General features: G+C 37.7%; 1 protein-coding gene across 1 annotated transcript in view; it reads left to right on the forward strand.

Moving 5' to 3' along the window:
• LOC126481664 (uncharacterized) overlaps window positions 1–17213 on the forward strand; it is a 190132-nt gene that overhangs the window by 121694 nt on the left and 51225 nt on the right. The window contains exons 11-12 of the mRNA XM_050105592.1: window positions 849–1004; window positions 1933–2037. Of these exons, the coding sequence (XP_049961549.1) occupies window positions 849–1004; window positions 1933–2037 (261 nt within the window). The remainder of the gene's footprint in view (window positions 1–848; window positions 1005–1932; window positions 2038–17213) is intronic.

Below are 17213 nucleotides of genomic sequence, written 5' to 3' on the forward strand. Positions count from 1 at the left end.
AAGAAAACAGGTACTATAAAAACATAATGCCTCAGGAAAACCATGCCATGTGGTAGAAAGCCATAAAATAAAAGCCCACTGATGATGGCTGCAACTGTAGTGAAACATGTTTGGGATATAAAACAAAATTGTGTATTGCTAAAGGTGGACCCCATCCAAAATCATAAGTACTGATAAATGTAAACATGATCCGTAAGTTAGAAGTAAACATAAACGATAAATTCGACTGACTGTTTGTATGTATTCTTATGTCTTTGTTTCATTAATTTAACATGAAATATAGGTACCTAATTAATATGAGATATCAGTATTTCATTTGTGTGTTGTACCCTTAAGAATCAATTCCTGTACAGATCAAACAAATTGTAACACACACACACACACACACACACACACACACACACACACACATTACATGGAGAAAGTTTGACATACTCGTAAATTTTGCTCAGAAAGATTTCTCCTTGTCAGTTCACCAAGTGTATCATATTCTACCTCTTGATAAGCCTATGGCATCAGCTGTTTTATAGACTTCTAATTGCTAAACACTAAATACCTTAATGTGGACTACCTAGGCCACCCCCTCGTCTCTCTTCCCATTTGTGGTTGCTCTCTCTCTCTCTCTCTCTCTCTCTCTCTCTCTCTCTCTCTCTGTCTGTCTCTCTCTCTCTATCTATCTATCTATCTATTGATATATATATCTCTCTCTCCCTCCCCCTCTCCGCTCCTATCATATCTATGACCTACATCTCTCTGTTTATGGTCTCCAAATAGCTTCATCGTAAGGTAAATATATGAACAATTTTTCCAAGTTCTTACAATTTTTTCTAACAAAACTGAACTTACAGGCACCTGACATAACTCTACTAGGAGGTCTTTTTGATTCTGACACTGAGAATGTTGACATAAAAAGTGCTGCAGCATTTGCCGTGACTGAAATCAATAATCGGCAAAATTCAGATGACAAACTTATCTTGGTTCAGATTCTCAGAGCACAGTCTCAGGTAAGATTATTTTTAACTTCATAGATCCTTCCCACTAACATCAGCTTTTCTGAACTGTGCAGGTAGGAACTCTCTCTACAGTATATCGTACATTCCCATAAGCTTCCTGGCCTCAACCTTTGTTAATAAATGTCGTTTACCCGCCTGTCGCCTTCTCTATTCCCAATCCATCACTTCACAGCACTCTTGTTCCACCAACACACCCACAGTCTTTTCACTTCTCTCCTTTCCTGCTGCCTCTCCCCCCTACCCTACCCTACAACTAACCTCCTGACGGCACCTAGATGCCCTGCCCCTCACTACCTTGTCCCTGTGTGCTCCCACAAGAAGCACTTTACAGTCACTCAACCCTATCCTGCTATCTCTCCCTCTCCCTTCCCAGCCTTCTCCTTACCACTACCTCCCCAGTTTGCTTCTCTGGCGATGTGGTGCTGCTCACGGTCTAACCTTGGCAGCCAGAGGCTGTGGTCTCGTGTGTGTGTGTGTGTGTGTGTGTGTGTGTGTGTGTGTGTGTGTGTGTTATGTTCTTTACGTATTGTGTCTGATATTTGTGTCCAACTGTAAATAAGCCAAGAATACTGAATAGTCTACAGCAACAGTCATTATCATTCCATGTTTGGTCTATTGTCCTTTAAAAACTCAGAATTTTAATTATTAGTCATTTCTCTGTATGTTTAGTTCAGTATGGCAATTTTATTTGTATATGATGATGATGATGATGATGATGATGATGATACTTGTTTGTTTGCGTGGTAAAATGATGATAGGCCTCTGTTTATACAGCTTGTAAGTAACAGTCATCAGTTATTCTTCGATAGTCATTAATGTAACCGATAGACAGTAATAGTAGTAGACCATGTAATAAAACTACACATTTTTGTGTAAAGCTAAGTTTCTGGACTCTTTGACTACACATATTTGTTTTCAGATTGTTGCTGGGTCATTACATCACTTGAAACTGGAAATTGGAGAAAGCAACTGTAGTAATGCAAACAGTGGAGCAACTTCAGAATGTACTTTGAGGGAGAATTCGGTGAGCTGAACATCAACAAATTCAGGGGGTATTACAAATATGGTCTAATGCCAAAACTGCTGAAATTATACTTGAATCCCTTTGCCTCTTGGGTATGGCATTTACATCCCTTTACCTTTGAGGACTGGATTTGTTTTCTAAATTCTCTCTCTGATATTCTCTTTCCTTAGCTTACTCTGTTTCCTTTGTAATATTTTCTGCTGCTGTTAAAGCCATTATTACTATGCAATTTCTTTTTCAGACCAGCAAAAGAGGTATATCACTGAATTTGTTTCTTATAATATGCTATTAATCCCATGAAAAAGGAGACAATTAAGTTGAAAAAAGATGTTAGTCTTTCTTTCATGTGCACCTGATCACTAATGATAAAGGTACAAAGAGACTACAAATATCTGTAACAAGTCAATAATTATTTGAGGTGAATCAGTTGGACACATTACCCAGTGTGGGTGTACACAGTTCTTCTTGTTTTAATGTGCAATTTCACACCTCTTGCCCCTCTGCTGTATCAGATCATTTGTAACTTTGATTTTTTTGTTTTTATGTATTTTGTGTCATGAAACCTAACAGTGAATATGACCATCATGTTAGGTCACAATATTATGAAACATAGAAGTGAGGTATGTGTGTATCTCATGATGTACATCACAAAACATTGGCTGGCCAAAACAGCTATGACAGGCTCTCTCTGTTCATTTGTCACTGAGTGGCTTATTTAAGATGTAAAACTTTTGGGGAAAGAGGGGGCAGTATTTCTGAAATCTGAACTATTCACATGCCTGTGGTTTTAGTTAGGTGACTAATGACATTGTATGTAAACAGTGGTTTGTAGTGGAACTTCGGAACCTAGATTTGTTCAAACATTAAGTTATCTCAAAGGAAATGACATACCAGCATTAGTTCAAAAAATCTCATTGTTATGAGAAACAAATGCCTCTCTATTTGCATGAAAGCATCAGCGTTATTGAGAGAAGATCTCAAGTGGATATACCTAAAGAAGGCTTTTGTACATCTTTTCTTATAAACGGTATTTAATAAAACTGTGTATCTATGGGATATAATTGCAGCTGTGTGATTGTAGCCATGTTTCCCTGTTAGGATATTCACATGATGAAGTAACTGATGGGAATTAGTATCTGAAACAATAATTGTAGCTGGCATTTCCCAAGGAACTGTGATGGGTCATTTCTTGTTCAAAATCTATGTAAATAATTCAGATAATGTCATTTGCCATCTATTGAAGTCAAAAGAACATCAAAATGTATCACAAAATCATTTACACAAGATATCTCAGTGGCACAAAAAAACATCTATTGGCTCTGAGTAATAGAATGTGTGAGGTCTTCCATGTGAGAAGTAAGAGAATACCATTGAAGTTCTGCTACATGGTAAATGATGCAAATTCAGAAAAATATCTAGGAAATACATTTATTCATAGCTTGACCTGGAATGAGCAGAAAAAAATATTGAAGGCAAACCAAAGACTGTGTTTTATTGCCAAAAGAGAAAAAGTCATTAAAGAACTCCTGCAGACTACTATTGTGCAATATTTTTACCAAATAGAGTTGACGGCAAACATAAAAAAATAACTTGTGGTCATGGTTCTTGAAGTTAACTGCTTGAGTGGTCCTGCTATGCAGTGCCACTAGACCGTGCCATGTGACTTCACCTTTTGCAGTTGGGGCAGGTGCTGAAAGACACCTCCAATCGAGTCAAGTTACTAAATGACATAAACTGTTTTGCAACAGTTCTTCTGCATTGTAATTGCAGTGTCTTCTCTATACAATTACTTTTACAACTGCTGGTAATACAGATCACTAATGTATCATAGCTCACAACAGCTGTACTGGTTTGGCATTAGATACTCGAATGACAGTTCTCAAGTATTCTTCATTTGTTCAGCCATTAACATTCTTTCTCACACCCTTTTTCTCTTTTACTTCAGAGGCATTACTATTCCAGGTCACCAAAGTATTAATGGACCTCCGCAGCAGGTGGAGATGCGCATTCAACATTGCACCTTCTCAATATGCTGAGATGACTTCCTTTTGCATCCACTTGCACATGCATCAAACCATGGTGTGCACAATGAGATGTTCCACACTTAACTACTACATAAACTACGTTTTCACTTTCCACAAACACCTTTCATCAGCCTAAGTGCTTACAAGTGGAACATGTTGTACCATAGAATCACTATGTTACATCACAGATGCTCCCACTGAAATGAAGGATGTCATGTAACCCAACTTACTAAACTAATTACAATATCTCATAACATTAAAAAAAATATTCTTTAAATAACAATAGGTACTTTCATTTATATTATTATTATTATTTTTATTATTACTAGTACTACTACCAGTATGTAGAGTTCCTTAAGATTTATTTATTTGTTGATCATCCATTTTATCGTGTACAATGATATAGAACGTGTCATACGTTAACACAAAAAAACTTAAATAATAGTGTCTCTATACAACGCGTGCAAATAATTAAGTATATAAAAAAAGCAAATCATACAGATACGTATAAAATCATGCAGACAACCCAATACATAAACCAAACAAATTCTAAGTTTACGTTATATCCAATGACACATGGCTATGTTTAACTTAAGTAATGGATGTCTTCAAATTTGTAAAATTTACAGTCATCAACACTGTAAAAGCTTTCATTTATAAGTATTTTCATAAGCTCATTTTTAAAAATTTGCAGCTTTGGTATCTTTTTAAGTCTTAAGGAAAAGGGCACTAAAAAAAAATTTTGGGACGATGTAGTACACTTTTTTGATACAGTGATTTCTTTCGTACTTCTCTATGGAAGTCAGTTCTGTGTCATGGTAATCACAGTTCGAGGAAAAGAGCTAGGGATAGAATTTAAAAAAGCATGTACTTTCATAGATATAAATAGATGGAAGTGTCATAACTTTCAGTTCTTTAAATATTTCTGTACAGGATTCCGTAGGTGCAATCCCTTTTATAATTCTTATCGCTCATTTCTGAATATTAAAGGAGTGTTTTGCAGAACATGAGACCATATCTCAATAGACCATGCATGATAGGCACTCATCACTGTTTCTTCACTGCACTTCTTAGTAATAACAGCATTTACTTAGTTTTTTATTGAGTCATTCTATATGTTTATCCCATTCAAGATGCTCATCTAACCAAATCCCTAAAAAATTTAGTATTTGAAGCTTGTAGTATTTCATGCGTGCTTAACTTCACTATCATGTTAGGGATTATGTTATTTGAAGTATTAATAAATAGACGATTTAATTACTTTATCATTTGTTGTTTCTGTTTTTTGTGTAAGTCAGTCACATTCTGAGCTTTAACAAAGAGACTAGTATCATCAGCAAACAGTGCAGCGTCGGTTTGTGTTAAGTAACTTGGTAAGTCATTTATGAATATCAAGAACAACAGGGGTCCCAACACTGATCCTTGGGGTACTCCATGAGTAACTTTCTCATATCCTGATAAGGATGATTTACCATCATGAACTATTTCCACTTCTGGTATGTAGCACGTAAGTACAATTTAAACCACATACGAGCAGTGCCACGAACTCCACAGCAGTATAGTTTTTCAAGCAAAATTTTTTGATGAATAACATCAAATGCCTTAGATAAGTCTAAAACAATCCACAGTTCATTTCATTATGATAAATGGAATTTAGAACAAGTTTTAGGAAATTGTATGTAGCAGTTTCACTTGATCTGTTTTTTCTAAAACCATTTTGTTCATTGGCAAATATTCCACATTTGTTCAAAAAAGTAGAGTCTTTCGTACATTATACTTTCAACAATTTTTGAGAAACAAGACAACTTTGGTAAGGGTCTGTAGCTTTTTACATCATAAGAATCACTTTTTCTACATACTGGTTTTATTGTTGATGGCTTAACTTCTTTATGGAAAGTACCAGTGCTGAAAGAAACATTAATTATATCAATGAGCCGAGGAACAATATATTTGCTGTGTTGAATGACTTTGTCAGGAATGACATCTGAACCACAGGAAAATTTAGTTTTTAGTTTGCTGATTGCATTGTCTGCCTCTTGTACTATTACAGGATGCAAAACCAAAGTTTTAGGATTTACAGAGATGTTATAATTAACTTTTATGTGACTTTGATTTATTATAAGATTTTGCACTAAACTTGTCTAGTGGTTATTGATTATAGTGGCAATTTGTAAAGGACCATTATAGCTTTGCCTTCACTTTTAAGAACAATGTTGGTGTTTGCTTTGATTCTGCCGGAGTTTGTATTTATCACATTCGAAACTGATTTCATTTTTTGCTATCCATGTTTTTTTTAATGTATGAATCGTTGCTTTAGTTTTTTGCTGCTGTAATGACTTTCTTGTACACTTTTCTGTAATAGTTTACATACTGTTTCAGCTCTGAAGATTTTCTTATCCCCTGTGTTGTCCAAGTGTTAGTTCTGGTTTTTACATTAATGTTCTTTAGAGAGAATGCTGTTTCATAGTTATACTTGTAACAAGCTAAAAAAGACTCAAACTTCATATCTGCATTGTCATATTTATCCAAATTCTAGTCTGAATTTTTTAACAATGTATTAAAAATTCTAATGTTGTCCTCATTTATACCTCTTCTGTAGAAGTATTTCTCACTTTTCCTGGGATTTGTATTGAGTACATTATTTACACTAAATTTTATTGCTTCATGATCTGAAAATCCAGTTTCAATCACTTCTACATTATGATCAAATGTTTGCAAGTCAAAAAATGTTTGATCAGTTGGTCTTTCCAAGTCTAGTGTATTCATGGACAGTGGGTGATAAATTATGTGAATATAGCAAATTGTTCAGTTTAGACACATTTTGACAGGTTTATGTTGAAATCTCCAACTACAATAATATTTTCTTTAAAATTCCGTAATTCACTAAAGAGTTTTTCTACACTGTCCAAGAACGCCATAAAGTTGCCGGATGGGATCAGTATGTACACACAAAGATTATTTTGGATTCTTTAAGTTCACAAACACAATATTAAAACACTTTTCAATGTCATTTATGTTACTGAACCCAATTTCTTAGCATTCAATTCCTTGCTTAACAGATATGCATATTCCTCCGCCTATAGAAGTCTCTCTACAGAAGCTACTAATAATTTCAAATCCTGTTATTCTAGCAGGACATGCTTGGTGTTCCTTTAACCAATGTTCTGTCACACAAAAAACTGAAATATCCTTTAGCTGATCAAGCGAAAGTACTTCTAATTCAGCAGTTTTACTAGTTATACCCCGAACTTCTGGTAAAAAATTACTAATGATTTATTGTCCTTGGGAACTGTCATACTGCTCACCTCAAGAGTTTGGTTGCTGCTTGTCTTCAATAAATAATCCTTGTAGTAGCCTGGTGGTCACACTTTTCTTTTGCTTGAAGCAGTAAAAATCACCCGCCTATCAAGTGGTTTAGTTGACACTGTTGTTGTTGATGTCAGTAGCGTAGGATGTCTTGTTGCTTCTGATGATGATTGCTGTGCAGTGAAGCATGCTGTTGACTGGCAGGAAGGATGTGGGACAATAATGGGGTCATTCTCCTTGCTGAATTTATGATGTCTCAGATTTTATGGCATACTGGTGTCTTACCCTTAATATTTAGATGTAGACCATGTTGTGTAAAGTGCTTTCTCTCAAGGAACTCTATGGATAAGAAACGTAAGTTCTGGAATGCTTTGCAAATCTTTTCAAACTGTCTGTTGGCCTTGATGATTACATCATTCACAGTAGAAGTGGTTATAAAGTCGTGTCTACGAGGAGTCCTATGACAATTACAGGTATTCTTTTAGTGGAGTTCAACATTTCTTTCAAATCGTTAGTGGCTTTCAATATTACATTTTTATATACATCATTAGCACCCCCCCCCCCCCCCTCCCACCCCCCCAATAATATTGTGCATTGTAACGAACTGGAGATATTTTCAGCATTTATGTTTCTTGAGATTTCATCCAAAGGTGCTCCAGGTTTTACAATGGAAGCAGCATTTACATGAAAATCATCACATAAGATTCCAGAAAGGCCACATCAGTGGCTATCAGAGTATATCATTATTTTAAATCTGGAAATCTGGGAATTGAAGTTCATGTTTATCTGCGCATGTTTGTTTGTAAAGTTTGCTGTACTTGGAGGTAGTTCTGTCTTCAGCACACTCTGTGTATTGCACATTGTGTTTTTAAGCACATGACTGTATGTAGGCCTTCTGTGTTCTGTATGTACTTCAGATTTCCCTGCACCCATTTCTGCCTTAGTTCTACAACCATTAACTGCTGAATGACAAATGTTTTCACAGTGTTTGCACTTCATTGACCTAACATGTTCATGACTGTTGTCATTAGCTTTACTGTCTGACTTGTTATGAAGGCTTTGTATCATTGACTGTTTTCTGCTTGAAGACACGTGTTTTCATTCTGTCTGCAATGCACTTGTTTCATTGACCTAACATGTTCATGACTTTCATTGCTAGTAGTGCCGTCTAGATTGCTGCAAAGGCTTTGCATCATTTTTTTAAGCATTTTAGAATACTGTTCACACTTTTCCACAACAGACTGTAGAAAAGTCAATACACTTTCCGTTTGACCACTGGCAAACATTTCAGTTGCGGACTGACGACCATGACACGCAAACACTCCACATCCAAATTTGAGTAATTTAAGTTAATAGCGCCAAAACACTCTGTATGGTACCATTTTTGTAGTGTAGAATAAAGTTGGATTCCTTTATGAACAATTTATATACTTACAGACACCAAGAAATTAATTTTCACTTAACAATTTATACACACTTCAATACTGGTCACCATATTTCTACCCCTTTTTATTTTTAAAGAAAAAGAAATCCCCTTCAAGCAATTCAGCTTGCTTAGACAAAGGATAGGGTTATACGTAACATACTTTGTTCCAAATATAGGTGTACATGTAATCTATGAACCGTAGTTCACTGCATTTTAGAATCTGGTTAATGACTTTTCCATTTCATATTTTATCTCTCTTTATATAATATTTCCTATTGCACTATCATCCCATTTGTTTATATATTCATTGTTTCATTGATCACAAAAGCATAAGTTTGTCAAATTTATTGAGATAGAAAATGTTTAATTTCATTTTTACCATAAGGAGTTAGATGTTGACTGTTTAATTGGCACCAAACACTACAATTTCGCAAACAGTCACCAATGCCCAGATAAGTCTACTAGCCTTTAACTGTTTTGGAGAACACTTCAGCAGTGTGACTAGAAGTCACTATACAGCTTCCTATCTCTTTAAGAGCTGCACTTAAGCTTTCTTCTATGGTCAACTACTGTGTAAATACCTTCTAACCTTTTCCGTGCAAGTGTCCCTTTATCAATTCCTCTATAAAAAAATAAATAAAAAACGGTTCAGGACTTTCCATCCATGGATTCGTCTGACCTAGGTATAGGCCATCACTTACAAGAGTCACCTAATCTTTAAACTTCAGCACATTCATTATACAGTTCAGGTCACTCCTTCTGTGACCTCATCTGACTTACGCATATGCCATACTTTCCGTGAGCCCACCTGCCCTTTACCTCTCCCATACGTAGGTGAAGTTGAGTACACGCCATCTTATATCTTTAACAGTATACACAGTTTCTAGCCCTAATCTTTCCGCATCCCAAAGACGAACATTTCTCTGTAGCATCGTGACTGTCCGATTATTCCAAATGTGTGTTTCCTGACTCTTCCTTTTGTACCTTCTTAATCATGCTTTATATATATTGCTTCCCAGGTTCTGTTGAGAATACCTGTAGGTTTGCTCTTAATCTCTGTCAAGTCATTCCAGTTTATGTAACAAATAAACCTGGCAATGCTTCGAAATTGCTAAATATGTATGGGAATTGTATATGCATCCTGATCTGCCTTTCTCTCTTCTCTCTGTCCATGTTCTCCTCCATCTCCTCCTCTTCCCCTCACTCGTTGTCTGTCTCTCTCTCCCCCCCCCCCCCCCCCCCAAAAAAAAAGAAAGAAAGAAATCTCTCTCCATCTCCTCACCACTCCTTTCTTAGTTCTTAGTCCATCTGTGTCCATTTTCTCCCCCTCTCGCTCTCTGTCCATCTCCTCTCTCTGACATTGAGCCTTGTTTATTGTTACTGCAAATGAAACCTTGATTGGGAAATGTGGTCACTTAAAATGAATGCATAAATTTGTTGGGATCATTAGTATAAGGGGTACAGGAGAGACCTCTCCATCTGCTAGGTCCATGGGGATAGTAGCGTCTATGACAGTATTTCTCATAGTTCTAATCTGTGAATGGGTGGAATTGCATAGTTTTGTACAATTCAGATTCCACAGTAGTATCCTAATCATAAATTGATAATCCATGAATACAGTGTTTCAATTTCCTCTTAAAACTGACTGTGATGGAAAAAACAAAACAGAATACTGTTTTAAAATATAATTTTTGTTTAAAATTATACACAAGCATAAAGAGTTTGCCAAGTGGTTTAAATGTCCAGATATCTAAGTTTAAACTGACTGCAAGAAAGAAAATAAAACCACACTTTTTCACAACACAGTATTTCCTTTCTTGCTGTTGGTTTTAGCAGAAAATATATACATTGTTTTAAAAAAAATATAAAGCCTATATCTGCCCGAATGTTTGTAGTGTATGATGAAACAATTTGAAGTAAAGCAGACAAGAACTTTTTGAGATTTTTGCTAACAATGTTTCCTCTTTAATATATTATATATTTGTTCATTACATATATTTAAAAGAATATACAACAAATGTACATCTGAAAGTTTATTAGAGCGTCATGTAAAAACAGGAAATAAATTGATCTAGCACTTTTTGAGATTTTTGCTAACATCATTTCCTCTTCATGTAACACATACGTATTTATGTACCACATATATTTACAACAAGTACGGAGCCTATGTCAGTCCGAATATTTATTAGTGTGTCGTGTAAAAATTTGAAGTATATCAGTCAAGAACTTTTTGAGATTTTTGCTAACAAGGTATCAGACATATACTTATATAACATACATAATTTAAAAAATGTAGCCTTTGTCCATCTGAGCATTTACACACATAAAAAAAAGTTTTGCATCACACTGGTTCCCAGAGCTCCTGAAGATAGACATTGACTGTGGATATTGTATCACAGACACACTCCATTTGACTGTTCAGAGATGTCACTAATCCCGGCCAAAGATGTAAACAACCATGCATGAGCAGCACCTTGTTAGATGAGGGGTCCGACAGCCGATCAGTTCCAGTCATTCCACCAGGAAGGAGGTACAAGGCTTGTGTTGTCTGTAGTTCAACCATGCCTAGACGGTCAGTATCGCAGTTCGATCGCATGCACATTGTTACTATGTGCCAGGAAGGGCTCTCAACAAGGGAAGTGTCCAGGCGTCTCGGAGTGAATCAAAGTGATGTCGTTTGGACATGGAGGAGATAGAGAGACAGGAACTGCTGATGACATGCCTTGCTCAGGCCGCCTGAGGGCTACTACTGCAATGGATACTGCTACATATGGACTGCGGCTCGGAGGAACCCTGACAGCAATGCTACAATGTTGAATAATGCTTTTCATGCAGCCACAGGACATTGTGTTATGACTCAAACTGTGTGCAATAGGCTGTATGATGCGCAACTTCACCCCCGAAATCCATGGCGAGGTCCATCTTTGCAACCATGACATCATGGAGCGTGGTACAGATGGGCCCAACAACATGCCAAATGGATCGCTCAGGATTGACATCATGTTCTCCTCACCGATGAGTGTTGTATTTGCCTTCAACCAGACAATCGTAGGAGATGTGCTTTGCAGGCAACTTGGTCAGGCTGAACACCTTAGACACACTGTCCAGTGAGTGCAGCAAGGTGGAGGTTCCTTGCTGTTTTGGGGTGGCATTATGTTGGGCCAACATCCACTGCTGGTGGTCGCGGAAGGCGCCATAACCGCTGTACGATACGTGAATGCCATCCTCTGACGAATAGTGCAACCATATTGACAGCATATTGGCGAGGCATTCGTCTTCATGGATGACAATTTGCACCCCCGTCATGCACATCTTGTGAATGACTTCCTTCAGGATAACGACAGCTCTCGACTAGAGTGGCCATCATGTTCTCCGGACATGAACCGTATTGAACATGCCTGGGGTAGACTGAAAAGGGCTTTTTATGGACGACATGACCCACCAACCACTCTGAGGTATCTACGCAGAATTTTCATTGAAGAGTGGGACAATCTGGACCAACAGTGCCTTGATGGATTTGTGGATAGTATGCCACAACAAATACAGGCGTGAATCAGTGCAAGAAGACATGCTACTGGGTATTAGAGATATCGGTGTGTACAGCAATCTGGACCACCATGTTCTGAAGGTCTCACTGTATGATGGTATAACATGAGCAATAAAAAGGGTGTAAATGATGTTTATGTTGATCTCTATTCCAATTTCCTGTACAGTTTCTGGAACTCCTGGAACTGAGGTGACGCAAAACTTTTTTTACATGTATGTACACTTGAGAAAACCGGCCAAGTACTTTTGGGTGAGCCCGCATCTCGTGGTCGTGCGGTAGCGTTCTCGCTTCCCACGCCCGGGTTCCCGGGTTCGATTCCCGGCGGGGTCAGGGATTTTCTCTGCCTCGTGATGGCTGGGTGTTGTGTGATGTCCTTAGGTTAGTTAGGTTTAAGTAGTTCTAAGTTCTAGGGGACTGATGACCTAAGATGTTAAGTCCCATAGTGCTCAGAGCCATTTGAACCAACTTTCGGGTGATTTTTGATTACAACATTAATCAATGATGACTTTATGCAGTAAGTTTAGATAGAAATATATATTTATTTGTTTTATATATTTCAAGAAATATATAGCTTGTCTCTGTGTGAATGTTTTTTAGAGCATTGTGTGAAAATGTGATGTAAACTGGTCAAGAAATTTTTGAGATTTTTTGTAACAATGATTTCCTTTAATATATTACATATACATACTGATATATTATGTATGTAAGGAATATATGGCCTTTGTCTGTCCGAATGTATATTGGAGCATCGTGTAAAAATTTGATATAGGTCGATCAGGAACATTTTGAGGCTTCTGCTAACTATGTTAAACTACAACTTGTGTTTTAAACAGTAGTACATATGCGCACCTAACTAATAGCGTGATGAGCTAATATATAGCAAAGAAAACAATCATTTTTAGACAATATAATGTCATTGGATAGATAAAAAAAACCACTTCCCAAGCGGTGGCAGAACACACACGCACACACACACACACACACACACACACACACACACACACACACAAAAGGAGGTTATAATTATCCAAGCTTTCAGAGCCTGTAGCTCCATCTTCAGGCACAAGGGTTGAAAGGAGAAGGAAGAGGGGTGAAGGAAAAGGACTGGGGAGGTCTAGGGAAAGGGGTAGATTTCAGAAAATTCAACCACAACTGCGGGCCAGGGGAGACTTACCAAATGGGATGAGAAGGAAAGACTGGTTGTTGGGGACTGCACTGGATGAGATTTGAAATCCTGAGAGGTCAAAGGTGGAAGACAGGGTAAGACAGAGATTACTGCTGAAACATCGTGTACAAGTTAATAACAGTGAAAGGTAAGAGCATTGCACGTAACAGAGGTGGGAGGGGGATGGCAAGAAATAGACAGGTAAAAAAATGAAAGACATAGAAAACTAAAACAGAGTGAAGAAAGGAGTAGTTACTATGAAGAAATGCTGAGACAGAAGAAATTAACATAAATTAAGGCCAGGTGGTGGCAAGAACCAAGGATATGTTGTAGTGCTAGTTCCCACCTGCGGAGTTTTGAGAAACTGGTGCATGGGGGTAAGAATTCAGATGGCACATGTGACGAAACGGGCACAGAGGTTACAATTGTGACAAGGATATTGCAGAGATTGGGAGGGCAACAAAAAGCTATTCTAGGTGTAGTGGGAAAAATCTCAGACAGAATGATCGCATTAAGGGCATGATTTTAGGAAGTCATGGCCTTGTTGAAGTAGCTAATTGATACATTCCTGACCAGGATAATACTGAGTGACCAGTGGTGTGCTCCGAAGTTGTTTTCGGAGGGATCAACAGTACCAGGGCTGGATGTGATGCTCCGGGAAATCTACTTATGAACTAGGCTGGTGGGGTAATTACATCCAGCTAAGGTTGAGGTGAGAATGGTGGTGTACTGCTATTCAAGAGTCTGCATCTGAACAAATATGTTTGCTTCAAACACCAGGGCTGTATGGGAGGGAACATTTGACATGGGGAGGATGACAACTGTCTAAGTGTAAATACCGTTATTTGTTAGCAGGTTTAGTGTGGACAGAAGTTGTAACTGGCCTTTGGTGAGGGCGAGATCAACATCAACATCAAGGAAAGTCGCACGGGATTCGGAATAGGACCATGTGAAATTTCATTCAGAGAAGGTATTCAGTGATTCCACGAATTTTAACAGGTCAGCCTCACCATGAGTCTATATGGTAAAGATGTCATCAATGTTTCTAAACCAAACGAGGGACTGAAGACTTTTTTGGATCCCAGGAAAGCCCTCTCGAAGTGACCCATGAAAAGGTTGGCATAGGAAGTAGCCTTCCCAGTTCCAGTGGCCATACCCCTGATCTGTTTGTGTGTCTGCCCCCCAAAGGTGAAGTAGTTGTTGATAAGTATAAAGTTGATTAAGATTTGGAATTGGTTGGGTGCTAGCTGGGGAAATGTTCAGCAGCACACAGACCAGGTACATGGGGGATGTTGGTAAAGGAAGAGATGGCATCAATGGTTCATGTTCTTGAGGAAAAAGCCTTGTTTCACAAAGTGCCTAGCATCCAACGCACGTTGGTCTATCAATTATTCGTATTACTTTGAACATTGTTGAACACATTCTAGGTTGATTTCTGAATCAATCATAAGTTGATTTCTGAATGCATGCATAGTGAACGTGATGTCTCTGTCAGTGGAATCCTCGTCACATCTAGAAATAAACTTTCCTGCAGACAGAAGGGGCTACACGAGCTAAGCGGAGTACAGCCGAAAGAAAGAAAGCCAACCACTGAACCACTGTCTGATTATGTGGTTGATTGGGTTTACGAATGATGATTACCAGCGAAGTCCATAGATTCAGACTACCAGAGTGCGAATAAATGACTAACAGGAATAACAGGTAAGAAAGATTACGTATTACCTTCCCGGTGTGCCCAAGAAAATGAAATTTTGACAGAAAACTTTTGGTCAGATTGATATACTAGCAAGGGCCAGTTGTTTGGTCTCCGGCTAGCAGCCGCTTTAAGGTTTATTCTGGAAGTAGCGCGGAAAACACATTGTACGAACACATAATAACACCTAACCTGAGAATAATCACGGGATAACTAAACTGGTGATTCTGGCAGAGTCAGTCAAGTTAACCGGCAAATAAGCTTTGACACCAGCAGGAAATGATACAGAATTAGTGTTGACAACATTGTTTGTTAGAACGAGGAAGGATAAGAAATAGTGACATCACTTAAATTATGCAAGAATATGACGAGTCCAAATTTATAAAAAAATTTCGCACTACTGCTTTTCGATCTCGTGCTTGAGAAACTGGAGCATATGAATGAAGTGTAAAACTATTTCCTAACGTAAAGCTTTTTGCTTGTAGTAGGCCTAATAGGCATTTGATATTGGTACTTGGTGAATTATATTCTGCCGTGTTATAAAAATGACCATTTCTGCCAAAACAGTCTCGTTTATTTGGCTTGTGTTACAATTGCTGCGCTATTATAAAGGCCTATTTTGTTTTATCTCACAGACAGTGACAAAATATAGGTAATCAGATCGAGAAACCGCGCACCAGTCTTGTGTCTATTTGTAATTACAGCTTTTTCAGTATTAGACAGTGGCATTTCGATTTTTCATGTAGCAAAACGTTTGACGAACTTTGATGAGGTAACAGATCCTTTTGCAGAAAGGAAAGCATGCCATGTAAAGCTGTAGCAAGATTAGAGAGAAAAAAATTCTAGGTGCTAAGGATTGAAGAAATGTGTACTGTCTTGCTTGTATCTTGTCTTTACTGGTTTTATGTATCCTATACTTAATTTTACGTCACACAAAGCAGCAAGTTGTTAGCTAATAGGGAATAGAGTTTGCAAATTTTCTGACTTTTTTTTTTTTTAAAAAAAAGAGGGGCAGGATGTCAGACCGGCCAACTGGAAGCAGGAGAGGCACCATAAGACATTTTAATTTCCACTGTCCTGAATATAGTTTGATGGCGTCCAGTACAAAATACACACGTTTCAATTCCACAGACCGAAATACAGTGACGTGCGATAGAAGAACGCTGTGTGAAGAGGTGTGGCGCTGCACTTTGGCACACTTAAAATCAGATAACATGTCTTACAATTCCTCGGATACGTATGTTTTATATATCAGACTCTTCAGAAAGATATGCGCTACAAAATGAACATATTTTTGAAAATTTGATTTTCTTTTTTTGACGTCCTATCTCAAACGCTTGAGGGACGCCACTATCTACTATCGTCCCGGTTCGGAAATATCGTAGATACGGGTGTGATGCGCAGAGCAGTCTGAGTTATAATAGGGAAGCGGGTAGTCTCAACGTGACCTGTGTTTACATTTAGTGATTTTGCTGTTTCCTCTTTGTCTACTGCGCTCACGTCAAATGAAAACAAAATTGATTTCTTTGGTCGGGAGCTATCATGTGAATTAAAATACATTCACATATTCACGGAAGGCTAAAATGCTTTATTAGTTTAAGATTTTATTTTATTTCCACCTTTCCGATAGTCAAGCATTAATTGCCATGCTGAACAATGAAGTTATTTTTATCAGTTTGCTGAAGAAATTTTCTTTTATTAATCTTTCCCGCTGAGGCAGTCAACATATTTGAAACAAAGGGTTTAATTTCAAACTATTGGCTAGTTTCAACTGTTCGGTACATTTCAAGTGTACGTTTTCATCTTCTAGCACGTATGGCATTATGCCATAACAAAGAACCAGACATGAGATAACAAAGTAGTGGTACCCAAGAAAATTTACATCCCGAAACCACACTGAAAAGCTTAATATCAGGTCGATGCCTACTTCACTGGGAATCTGGGACTCATTTAAAAATCAGCTCTTTGATGACGAGCCATGTAGAAGAATTTATATCTCTGAAGATCACACTTTT

The sequence above is a fragment of the Schistocerca serialis genome, chromosome 5, assembly GCF_023864345.2.
Source record: "Schistocerca serialis cubense isolate TAMUIC-IGC-003099 chromosome 5, iqSchSeri2.2, whole genome shotgun sequence".
Taxonomy (NCBI): Eukaryota; Metazoa; Arthropoda; class Insecta; order Orthoptera; family Acrididae; genus Schistocerca; species Schistocerca serialis.